This window comes from Mustela nigripes, chromosome 3 (assembly GCF_022355385.1).
Source record: "Mustela nigripes isolate SB6536 chromosome 3, MUSNIG.SB6536, whole genome shotgun sequence".
NCBI lineage: Eukaryota > Metazoa > Chordata > Mammalia > Carnivora > Mustelidae > Mustela > Mustela nigripes.
Window position 1 is genome coordinate 88,333,355 of NC_081559.1, and position 13,345 is coordinate 88,346,699.

The 13,345-nt window shown below is 35.4% G+C and overlaps 1 protein-coding gene across 1 annotated transcript in view; it reads left to right on the plus strand.

Moving 5' to 3' along the window:
• LRP1B (LDL receptor related protein 1B) overlaps positions 1–13,345 on the plus strand; it is a 2,002,169-nt gene that overhangs the window by 694,023 nt on the left and 1,294,801 nt on the right. The window contains exon 3 of the mRNA XM_059394361.1: positions 9,794–9,931. Coding sequence (XP_059250344.1) covers positions 9,794–9,931 — 138 coding nt within the window. The remainder of the gene's footprint in view (positions 1–9,793; positions 9,932–13,345) is intronic.

A 13,345-nucleotide genomic window follows, 5' to 3' on the forward strand; every position in this document is an offset into this window, starting at 1 on the left:
AAAAAAAAGTAAATTTAAAAAAAAAAAAAGAATGATGTACTATTCTTCTGTATCTCTGACTACAGCCTTTAGTTTTTAATCTAATTTATCTGATATATGAATTGTTACCCCAGCTTTCTTTTGAGGCCCATTGGGATGAAAGATGATTCTCCATCCCTTTACTTTCAGTCTAGATGTATCTTTAGGTTCCTAATGTGTCTCTTGTAGACAGCGTATGGATAAGTCCTGTCCTTTTATCCAGTCTGCATCACTTTTGCTGTTTTATGGGAGCATTTAGCCTGGTAACATTGAGAGTGATCATTGAAAGATAAATTTTTATTGACATCATGTTGCCTGAGAAGTCCTTGTTCTTGTAGATTGTCTCTATAAATTTCTATTCTCTGTCACTCTTGGGTACTTTCTTCTTTTATAGAACCCCCTTACTATTTCTTGTATTGCCAGCTTGGTGGTCACATACTCTTTCAAACCTTGCTGGTCTTGGAAGCTCTTTATCTGTCCATCCATTTTGAATGTCAGCCATGCTGGATAAAGTATTCTTGGCTGCATATTCTTAGCATTTAATGCCCTGAATATGTCTTGCCAGCCTTTCTGGCTTGCTAGGTTTCTGTGGACAGGTCTGACATTATTCTGATGGTCCTTCCTCTGTACATAAGGAATCTCTTCCCCCTAGCTGCCCTTAAGACCTCTTGTCTAAAATTTTATGACTCATGAATTTCACAATTAAGTGTCTGGAGGTCTTTCTAGACTCATTGACCTTGGGGGGTGTCATTTCTGCCCCTAGGACAGGAACACTTGTTCCATTTCCCATATTAGGAAAATTTTTATTCAGAATTTGTTCAACTATATCTTCTACTCTTCTCTCTTTCACCACCCCCTCAGGGATCTCAATAATTCTGATGGTGGAATGTCTCATGGCACCATTTATTTCCCTTTCTGTTTTCACATTTTCTAAGCTGTTTTTCCCAGGCCTCTTCCTGATCCTTCTTTTCTATCAGTTTGTCTTTTAAATCACTAATTCAATCTTCTGCCGCAGTTACCTTAGCTATTATAGTATTTAGATTAGATTGGATCTCACTGATAGCATTTTTTAGTACTGCCAAACCAGCCCTCACTTCCGCCCTTATAATTTCTATGTGTGTGTCTGTCTGTGTGTGTGTTTTATTAAAAAAAATGTATTTGACTTTTTTTCAGTGTTCCAAAATTCATTGTTTATGCACCACACCCAGTGCTCCATGCAGTACGTGCCCTCCATAATACCCACCACCAGGTTCATCCAACCCCCTACCGCCCCTTCAAAATCCCCAGTTTGTTTCTCAGAGTCCACAGTCTTTCATGGTTGTCTCCCCCTCTGATTTCCCCAACTCACTCAAGTTTCTATGTTGCCACTAATGGTCTTCTCCAACCTAGCCATTGTCTGGATAATTGTTACCCTGAATTCCCTTTCCAACATACTGTTTATGTCCATATTCAATAGTTCTGTGACAAAGGGCACAGTCTCTGAATTTTTCCTCTGTTGAGTGTTCCTCCTCCTAGTAGTTCCGGTGAGAGGTGGTTGAGGGAATATATCAACCATGATCGAGGCAAGTACACCCTGGAAAGTTTCAGAACAATCAGAATTACCACCAAAAAAGGAAGAAAAAAGAAAAAAAAAGAAAGAAAAAGAGAGAGAAAAAGGGAAAACCCAGCCAAAATGAGCCCCAAAGTAAGATTTATAAGGTACATAAACAAAAACAAACAAAAAGACTTACTGTAAAGTGAAAGACAAAAAAAAAAAAAAAAAAAGAAAGAAAGAAAAAAAGAAAAACCCAGCCAAATGAACCCTAAGAATAAGATTTGTATATTACAAAAACAAAAACAAAAACAAAAACAAATACACAGAAACACTAACAGAAGAATAAGATACAAAGTTGGTTATAAACTCTCAGTATGGGTGAGGAAGGTTATTTCAGTTCTTCCTGGGTGAATCTTGTTATCTTTGTTAAAGGACTCAACTTTCCAGAGATACAGGGAAATTAAAACTGGTTTATATATATTAAATAAGAAAAAAAAAACCATGCCTAGATCATGAATGATATATTCAGCTTGAAGCTTAATATTTATATGTATATTAAGAAAAAGAAAAAAAAAGAAAAAAAAATACTGGTATATGGAAAAAGTTCAAGTTTAAAAAGTTATTATGGAATATGTTGCATTAAACCTCTAGTTGTAATGGTAAGTAGGTTAAAAAAATCAAAAGAATAAGAATCAAGAGAATGAATTAAAAAAAAAAAAAAGGAAGAAAAGTTGTGTCTATGAAATATACAGGTGTGGGGGCAATACCAGGAGCTTAAAATATTGTTTTTGTCTGATGTTAGGGTTTTAGTTTTATGGGGACCTGTGGTGGTTGTCCTCTTGTTCTTTTGGCTTGTCTTCTGGGGGAGGAGTCTGCTGCATTGTTTTTCAGTTAGTTCTGCTTGGGCTGAGTTGCCCTGTACACTATCAAGGGACTGGGCTCAATGGAAACCATTTTTTTTAGCTTTTATTCTCTGGAGGTTTTTGTTCTTTCACGACTTTTTGTGGCTTTTAGGAAGTTTAATGGAAAATAAACTGTCCGCACCCAGACCTCCACCTCAGAGAGAACCCTCATTCTGCTATGCTCTGGGTGGTCCAGAACACACAGACTGCCCTTCTGCAAACTCCACTGAAGAGCACAACTTCCCACAGATGGTGCATACCCCCAGCCACCATATCAGTGGTCGCCTGAGGTCACCACTTGTTTCTGCACCCCCATACCACTAAAACTGTGAGCAGTATTCATCCAGGTGAGCCCGAACCTGGGTGGCTGCTGTTGCCAGGACTGCTGTCTAGGATTCATGTCCATGCTGGCTGTGCTCACACCCGGGAGATGCACAAGTCGTGGAAGACTGTGGGCTGAGGGACCCTGACTGAAGACTGCACCGGGTTCTCTCAGGCATGGGCTGGGTGTATTCAGAGTGCTGTAGAGGTCACGGAAGTCTGCTGGTCCAGAGACCGCAGGATGGTGCCCACACCGGGCTCTCTCAGGTGCTGGCAGGAGTGTGCCCAGCCTCAGCAGTGGTACAAGCAGCGGAAAGCTGTGGGCTCAGGGACCATGGACTGAAACTCCCCTCCCCCTGACACTGCGCTCTCTCTGGCATGGGTGATCACTAGCGGTAACTGTCCTAGGACCATGGGCTTGGGCCCATGACTGTGACCACCAATTGCCCTTAAGATCTTTTGCTCTTTTTGAGTGCTTTTAACCAGTCTCCAAGTTAATCCTCATCCCTAATCAGAGGGCACTTTCATATTGGGGTATTACTTTCTAATGGTTGTTTTTGGTGACTCCCTCCCCCTTCTGTTTATCTTCTGGTAACAGTCCAAGCATTCCCACTCTGCTTTACCTCTCCACCGATATCTTCTGCCCTGTAAAGATCCAGAGTGTATAATGTTATATCTCAGGCTGATTTCATGGATTTTGAGAGTGTTCTGGTAGATATTTAGCTCACTTTTAGGACCAGTTTAAGCAGGGTTTCCAACTTCTCCACCATCTTGCCTCTCTTCCACATGTATATATTTTTAAATCAACATTTGGCTTTGCTAGAAGTTGAGCTCCAAATAATTCCTCACAAGATAATCCAACCTCAGTCATCTAAGTAAGTAGACAGATATAATTCAATAAAACCCAAAGGTACATAATTTTTAATTTTTGAATTTTAAAGGCATCTTGTGTTTTTTGGTGATGGCTTTATATAGCCAGTTTTTATTTGATTTTCATATCAACTAGTAATCAATATGTTTCTGTTTCTACATACCATTTTATATGTGAGGTGGGAATAAAACACAAATAAATAAATAAATAGAATAAAAGGCTCATGCCTCATGAAATCTGAGTGAAACTTCATATATCAATACAGTTCATAAACTGCACACAGAAATTATATTATAAAAAAACTATATTGTAAAAAAAAAGTGATAAAATAAACAATGTATGAGTTCATATATATTGTGGGATCAGTGACACCCACAAAAAACAACAAAAACAGAAATAAAAACAAAAACAAAAAACCCTCTTGGGTTGTATAGTGTTCCCAAATGGTGATTTCATTTGCTTGTTATAATGATCACATGAGGTAGACACTATTATTATCCCCATTTTTCAAATGTGAAGGAAGTATTTCACTGAAGTTCAACTCTTAATTCAAGTTGAGGTAATTTATAAATGGCAGATAAAAACTCTAAATCATGGGTTTGGTCTTTAAACTTAATAACTTCCCAAGTATGCCATGTTATTTTTCACGAAGAAAATTTGATGGAGAAACCAGAGTTTGGACTTGAAGGATTTTTTGGGTAAAAAAGAGAGGTTTACTTTCCAGGTGGTGATACTGCATACAGAAAATTCCAGAAGTGGGACTATTTTAGATTATTTTACAGACGTGAAAGATGACTCTGAAGGAAGTTTACTGCAAGTACTGAAAATAACTTGTAAATAATGTTAATTGAGTTTCAATTATATGATGAAACCAGACCACAGAGTTTGGTTTTGTTGTGGGCAGCAACTGAGAATGGTTGTGATTCTGAGAGTAGTTGTTGGGTGAAAGTGATATTTATAAAACCTATTTTGAGAACATATTGATGGTTGGAAAAGTTAACTCCTTGCACATAGAAGAAAGTGGAAATTAGCCAGGAGTTAAAATGCACTCAATATACATTCAGCAATTGTATATTGAGTCAGGCAGTGTACAGCGTGTTTGTGTTTTTCAGGCAAAGATAGGGGAAAGTTGATCCAAGAGCCTGTTGAAATGCATCCAGGTGTCCTCATGGAACTGCATAAATAACAACAACAACAATAATAATAAAAGGCATGAGAAATAATGGCAGAAAGTGTGTCTACAAGAGGAACTCTGGTCAGCTTTTGAAAGATACTCTTTTCCTCTGGCTTCCCTATGAGTGGGATCACGGAGACGTTGGCCAAAAGCACCTCAACAGCGATAGGAGCAGAGGTGGGAGTGAGAAGGGAGCGGGAATACAGCAGGTGCGGTCTCTATTTTGGAGAAATTTAACAGTTTAAAAAAAATAGGAAAGAAAGGGTGTTATTTGCAGGAAAGTTCAATCAGCAAAAGTGACTTTATTCTTGAGTGGAGGCTAAGAAAACTGAATGAGATTATAGACAGAGATTTAGAACCATTGGATAGACAGAAATGGGAAATAAAAACAAACAGCAAATCTTGATAGGACAAAACTCAGAAAGTGGGCTGTGATAGAGTGTAAGGTGGGGATATTTGCTTTGAGGGGAGGATTGATGCTTGTCCTGCTGAGATATGATGAAACAATGACAAGTGTTGATAAATGATGGTATCTACCATTATAGAAGAAAAATCTTCATCCTTCCCCAAAATGTGCTATCACAATTATCTTTAGTCAGAAAAGACATTTGATCAGGCTTAATATCTCTTTAACCATTTTTTATTGAACAGAGTAAGATGTTTATATATATAAATAAACTAGACTTTCAAAAACAAAAAGATGAGTCACATTGCCCTTGCATTATCCTAGAAAACTTGTTTGTAAAATGTGGTTCAGTTTAAAAAATGAAGCCTATTTCAACTCACTGGATAAGGCTTATAAAAATTTAAAAACATGAATACTATTTTCCTGTGTTTATCTCTTTTAAGTCCTTCTAATGATAGAGCTTCTCTTTCTTATAATTAATTACTACATTTTAAATTCTGCTACCTTGTTCAGGTCACCTAAAATTAGATTTGAGAGACTGGAAGTGTTCTGACTATGCATTACTGAAAACTGAAGTGATAATCTAAGAAATGTGTTTGTACTATTATGAAATTCCTCATGTGCTTCCCTGTCACCCCGGTCCTTCTCTCAGGTCCCCCAAATCCTAACGTTTCAGTAACTGAAGAGATAATTCCAATTATTTCAGGTAGCTTCTGACCCTGTTGCTTGCTAGGTCCAGATTATGGCTTCTGGTTGTGAAATGTCTTGAACGCCCAGGGTTTTCATGAGAGGAATCATTTTTTGCCACATTGACATAGTCTTAGGAATTCGTGTCATCTCAATGATCACAATCTTCTCCCTGTCACACAGATCATTGGTTAGAATTGGTGATCTGGTTGAGTCTTTTCTTCATTTACAAGGTAGACTAAAGGAGCCTCATAGATTAAGCATACCTTTACCACACAAATGATCCTTGGGAATCAAGGATGGATTATTTCTCAAAGCAACCATATACTGAATACCCATATTGCCTGGTTCCTGGGATAATTTCAGTTAAGAACATTGATGTTTCTTAAACTGCCCCCATCTTCCAGAAAGACAATGACAAAATACTGAAGTTAGCATTTTCCAACTGAAGTATCCCAGTACTGGTCAAAAGGGTTTGAGATGCTGATACCCTCAATTTTGAGGTTAATTCCCAAGGCCTGGGGTAATCTCTATAAATAACTTATGCTCTTTACTTTTGTGTAATTTGAAAATATTATCATTGCTTTAATGTGCTTTAATATGATGATTTGGGAAGGACTGGTTTAGGTAAAATCCTTCAAGCCATGTGCCAGCTATCTTATCAGTTACCCAGCAGTGATGGAAGTCAAGAATAGAGTATATTAAAGGTGAGGAAAACGATAGTCTCTAGTCTATGAAGAAACTACTTAGCTCTTTCTTTCATCCAAACAAATTTTTTTTTTATCCCTACATGTTACCACTAGGAAGAATCTACTAATTTTGTATACTGCTTCTGAGAAATTCCAACATCTTTTGTCTGTTTCTCAAAATTAGTTTCGTGAATTCCAGATGTGCATTTCACTCCCTCTATCATGTTAATCAGTGACCTGACAATCTTAAGGATGTAAAAACAAAACAAAGCAAAACAAAAAACCCAAAAAACCCCCAAAATTTTGATTTGAACCAACACATATATTACTTAAAACAAACAAAAAACTTGCTTTTAAAAAGACTAGTGAGTCATCTTTGGCCTCTGTAAAATTTCTAGGCTCCCAGGTTTGAAGTGTTCTTTCTGTGGGCTATTTTTGGAATTTTTATGGAGAGCTCTAAATATATCTGGTCTAAACACTACTTTGACATTCATGCAAGGATATATATTCTCAAATTTCTAAGAATCAGCCAATTAATTTTAAAAAGAACTGCATTGTGACTCTTGGTCATAGAAATTTATAGCTTTTCAAAACTAATTTATATATATATATTTTTAAAGATTTTATTTATTTATTTGACAGAGAGAGATCACAAGCAGGCAGAGAGGCAGACAGAGAGAGAGAGAGAGAGGAGGAGGAAGCAGGCTCCCTGCTGAGCAGAGAGCCAGATGCGGGACTCGATCCCAGGACCCTGAGATCATGACCTGAGCCGAAGGCAGCAGCTTAACCCACTGAGCCACCCAGGCGCCCGACTAATTTACATTTTTGAATTTAATTTTTTAAAGTGAATTTATGTTAATCTTATAAATAAAAGATTTAATATAAGAAACTCTCAGTGAAAAGAGTTTCACTTACTTTTATTCCTATGAGTTGGATTTAAATTTGTATATTTGTATTATATATATTTTCTATATTTGTATTATATACGCATATTTATATATATATATTTATATACAATGTATGTTTTAAAATATATTGATATTCAAGTTACAGAGACATGTTACAATAAAATGAGTTGTGGATTTGGAGGGATGGGCATTAGACAAAAATAATAAACTTGTATGTCAGTAACTGTATAAATATACATGAAAAAAAATACCAGGAAACCAATTAGCCAGTACTTCATCTATTGAAGCTCTATCATAACAATGTATTTATATCCCCCAGATACAAAATGTTGAAAGCTGTTTTAGCATCCAACAAAATCACATATACCCATCACTCATTTTGAGAAGATATTTCAAAATGTATCTTACTTTTGGCAAGTCTGGCTTTGTGGGGAGAGGAATCTTAAGATATAAAAGGATGTTATGTAATTTAAGTGTTTATGAAAAGGCAGCGGTGCCTGGGTGGCTCAGTTAGTTAAACGTCTTGCTGTGGCTCAGGTCATGATCCTGGAGTTCCAGAATCAAGTCTCACCTTGCACTCCCTGCTCAGTTGTGAGTTTGTTTCTCCTTCCCCTTCCCCCTACACCCTACTTGTGCTCTCTCAATTGCTCTCTTTCAAATAAATAAATAAACTCTTAAAAAAAAAAAAAAAAGGAAAGATGCTAAAGATGTTGGGAAAGATGCTAAAAGCTTTTGATACAATCCCTACAACAACCTGATGAAGCACAGAAAAGGTACATAATTTTTTCAACTTATTGTTTATAAGTGATGAGACCAAGAAACTGGCTCCAGAGTCTGTTAACAAGTCCACTCTGCTGCATTTATTTACATAATTAACACATGTTGAATTCCTATTCTGAGCCCACATCTCACAAAAAAGCTCATAAACTTCAGTGCTTTGCCATCAATAACTTTTGACATTCACAACAAGCCTACAAAGTAAACTCAGTTGATAGTTTTATTTATACATGAGAAAATTAATGCTTAGCTGCTTTAATAAATTAATGTCCTATGGGTATTAACATTGCTGTGATTAAATTCTAAGTGTGCCTGACTATAGAATCTGGGCTCTTGTAGTAATCAGTGTCAGATTAACATTCGATTGTAGTCATATGGCATGACTGCACTTGGACTTAGGAGAGCTGGGCAAGATTAAGAATCACGGCATGGCAAATTTGGAGAGTGCCTATCGAAGAAGTGTAGATAAGATATGGGAATAAACAACCTGAACTTTAGATATAGCAGTGTACAATTTGGATGTTGGATGAGAGTTCAGAATTGGTGAGCTTCAGAAGACTTGGTATTCCAACCTAAGTATATCTATCATCAGCAGGAGAACTCAACGAGTATTCTTTGTTCATCATTGCCTCTCCACTCCTAAGTAAATTCAGTTGTATTGTAATTGCTCAGTAAAGATTTTTTTTAAACAAAAAAGTCCATATGTAAGTAAGTATATAACTAGCTGTTATATACATATAAATGCATATATATTTATTTACTTATAATAAAGTAAATAAGTATATAACTAGCTATTCTTAATAAAAATGAAATAATTTTAGATTGACAGAGCTTCATTTAAATTCCACTAAAACCTTTTTGTTCTTGTTACTGGATTCAATTCTAACAAGAGCTTTGCCAAGGAGTTGGAACTCTCCATGTTTCCCAGTTGAGGAAATTGAGATGTACAGTGTTTAAGTACCTGGCCCACTTAATTTAAAGATAAGAGGTAAATCAATGATGCAAAGCAGCCATCAGATTTTAAGTCTATGCCACTTAAAGTTTGAAAAGAATATTCGTGTCTTTAATGTATTATTTGTATTGTTTGGAAAAAACACATACTTTTTTTTTTTTTTTAAAGATTTTATTTATTTTATTTAACACAGAGAGCAACAGATCACAAGTAGGCACGGAAGCAGGCAGAGAGAGAGGAGGAAGGAGGCTCTCTGCTGAGCAGAGGGCCCGATGCAGGGCTGGATCCCAGGACTCTGAGCCAAAGGCAGAGGCTTTAACCCACTGAGCCACCCAGACACCGCCAAATACATGCTATTTTATATGCTATGCAGTTTTTAAAAAAATAGCTTTTTAACCACGTGGGCTAATTTGGACATCCCTGAGAGTCAGAGCTGCCTTCTGGTAGTTATTTTCTATAGTTTTGTCTTATAAATTAAGGCTGGTAATTTCTTGTGCTTAATGGTTTTAGTATTAAAAGCCAAACTAACCCATTTTTACATTTTTGTTTTTCAGGTCCTGAAGAGGTAGAAATCAAGTGCCCCTTGAATCACATTGCTTGCCTTGGTACCAACAAATGTGTTCATTTATCCCAACTGTGCAACGGTGTCTTGGACTGCTCAGATGGGTATGATGAAGGACTACATTGTCAGGGTGAGTCTGTTTGTGGAACAATCCAACCACACTATTAAATTATTCACAGTTCAAGGAAGTTCAAGAACCTATAACCTGCCTTTTCTTTCAACCATAACCGTATCAGTTATTGAGAAAGCAAGAATTTTATTGCCAGAGATAATCAATACGCATTTCAAACCTATAACTTCTTGTGCTTTATTGAAAAATGCCATTAGAAAAAGAAATACACTTATGGTTTGTACCCCTGGGGATAAAAATATATGTTTATAAAAAATAAAAAATTAAAAAAAAAAAAAAGAAAAAGAAATACATTTGGACTTTGACACTGGACTCTGAAACAATTACATATTTCATAGAAAACAGTACTCTTGAGGAAAAGACAAATGAAAAGTCTTTGTCATAGGAGATTAATACCATACAGTGTCATAAATTTATTAAATTTATTAATACCATACAGTGTCTCTAAACCTTTACTTAAACAAAGAATATTTGAAGTAAAACCTCTGCAACAAAATATTTTAGTATGAGGTATTACCAGGAATTTTTCCTTAATGTTACTTCCTATACTTTCCTATAATTTTATAATTTTTTATAATTAGAATTTTCCTATAATTAATGTTACTTTCCTATAATTTTCTTTCTTTTTAAAAAAGCAACATCTATGTTCTATAGTGGTCATGTTTTTACCTACATATTAAGGAAGGTAGGGAGAAATAATTAAAATCTAGAAGTTAACAAAAGGTTAACCAGAATATGAAACATTCTAATAAAACTGGTTGGAGAGAGGAAATGAAGTATGAAGCCAAAAAAAGAAAAAAGAAAAAGTTGAGGATTGAGGTAAGGACCCAAATCTGGAAACAGAATCGGGGTATCAGTCAAGTAAATTTGGCTCCAAGATAAAGCCCAGAAAGAAACCACTGAATCAAAAGTCTCTCAGTCAAATTCCCACCAGCTGAGTATAACACAAAGGGTATTTATTGAAGCTGAGCAGTTAAAGAGTGAGTAACCTGTCCTTTGTGTTGAGGTCAATAAGACAATAAGGAATAGAAAAGTATAGAAAACTGGAGATACATGTCTGGTCTCTGACCAGATTCACACAAACTAACTGCTGCCATGTGCAAACAGATCACAGGTTACCTAAAGTTCCAGTTTTTCAGAAGCAGCTCTATATCTGTATGTGTTTACATCGTTCAATGTAAGCTACTTCTTTTTAAAACATTGTATGGCCAACCATGTACAGACAAACAAAACCTGTCTGGGGTCCTGTCAGGGCTTACTGGCTTCCAGCTGCCTACCACAGGGCTGAATGCAGTAACTGGATTCAATACCAGAGAGATACACTGGAAAAAAGAGTAAATCTTAGAAAGGTAGTCCAAGGTGGTAAGGCTATTGAGAGACCATAGATCATCTGGGCCACTGGGTCTTTCCCTTTTTCAGAAGAGACTATCTCTGGTTCTGTGGACAGATTCAGTCTGAGAAGTTAGAGCGTTTCCTTCTTTGGCTGAGTTTTGTTTCTTAGCCTGAATTCTATCGGGGTCACAAAACGAGCCAAAAGATTTTCAGTTTTAGTTATGAATACATGTGTAATAATAATTAATAAGATTTTTTTTTATTTAAAGACCTTTAACATGTATTCTTTTTGTATAATTGGATACTTAAAAGAAGGATATTAACAGAAAAACGGTAAAGTATGGAATTATAAAGTGATAGGAGTCAAAGAGTTTAATTTTCTTTTCAGAAATTATCTTTTCTAGAGCCTAATTCTACCCACTTCAGTTATAATTCAGGCTTCTTATTACATTAAGGAAAAAAAGTTTTTGGATAGATGTGTGACTGAGCTTCTAAAAGAGTGAAATTATCACATTGCCAAAAACTTCCTCGGAAGTGGTTACACAAATTAGAATATCTCAAACATATTTCAGTGCTGTGAATCATACGAAAATATATCAGAGTTCTCTAGTAAAATTTAGAGTTGTGACCTAATAGGTGAAGGAATATGTTAATAGTAAAACACGGGATTCATATAAATACAAAGTATTGGAATAAAAATAAAATGGTACTAGATTTATCTTGAACTTTTAAAAACTCAGTGTATACTTCAGACTGAAATACATTTAACATATATAATTGTTTATGGTTCGATCTTTCTTCCTGTTCTAATTCAGATTTCTAACTGTTCCAACTTTCATATCTTTATCACTAGTGACAAACTTTTTCTTTTCCTTTTTTTTGGTAGGAGGCTGAGTGAACAATTTTAGCCTTTTAAATATTTCTAGATTTCATCAAATGAAGTGTTTTAAAATGCCAAGTAATTTATTATGGCCTGAGGTGGATTTAAAAATAACGAGAAGTATATTTGGATCTGTGCTTGCTTTTCACCTTACTGGAGGGTGTATCTTCAACCTTTCTCCTAATTTTATGCCACACCCAATGAAAACTTGTTTTCTGATGAGTTAATTAGGCACCAGCCTGTCACGTTTCTAAAGAAATTTCTCATCTATAGAGATATAATAAAGAAAGAAACCAGATTAATTCAAACATTGTATTGATTTTTAGAGATGCTTTTCTCTTGTAGAACAGTTCTGCCTGAATCACTTTCTCTGTCTAAATCCATTTCTCTTTTTGTTGCATTCTAAGCACATACTCCAATTTAAGTAATTATACATAAAGCCAAAGACGTGATTCAAAGATGCCTTTGTCTCCTTTTTTTTTTTTCTAATAAAGGATCTAAAGTACATTTGGTGGTATATTTGTATCCTTTGCGAAAATTAATAAGGAGAAAAGTTTAACATTTGGGAGGTGATATTCTGGTCTTGGGAATGGTTTTGTATCAACGAATTGTTTTTCTGAATGTTCCATAGAAAAAAATCAATTTCTTCCTGGTGAGGGTAATGAAAAGATATCTATTATTAATGATTTTCTATAACACTGATATTTTAATCTCCATAATTTAGCTTTATTTGAAGAAAGAAAAATGGATTTTTGTATATGGGTGTACTTATATATAGGGATGTGCTTGCAAAAATTTTACAATGAGAATGTTCAAAATCACCACATTATATTTTAGAAAACTTCATCTCTTCCTACATAGTATTTCATATCATAATTTCATATAGTAATAATATTACTATATCTAAATTGCATGAGCAATAAAAATGCATTCTGTAGATTCCAAGGCTTCTCAGTATAGGATATTTCCACAGAAATCTTCAGAGCCATGCAAAGAAGTGAACAAACTCAACTAATAGATACCAGATCGACTGAACTGTATCAAAACATTATTTTGAAATTTGATCTTCTTAAGGTGATTCATTATGTTAACATTAAAAGTGGCTGTGAACAAGATAAGCCCCTTTTTAAAATTCACAATCCTGTTTAGAGTACATTTGCGGTGCAAAATAATCAAACATTTCAATGTACAAGGGAACAACA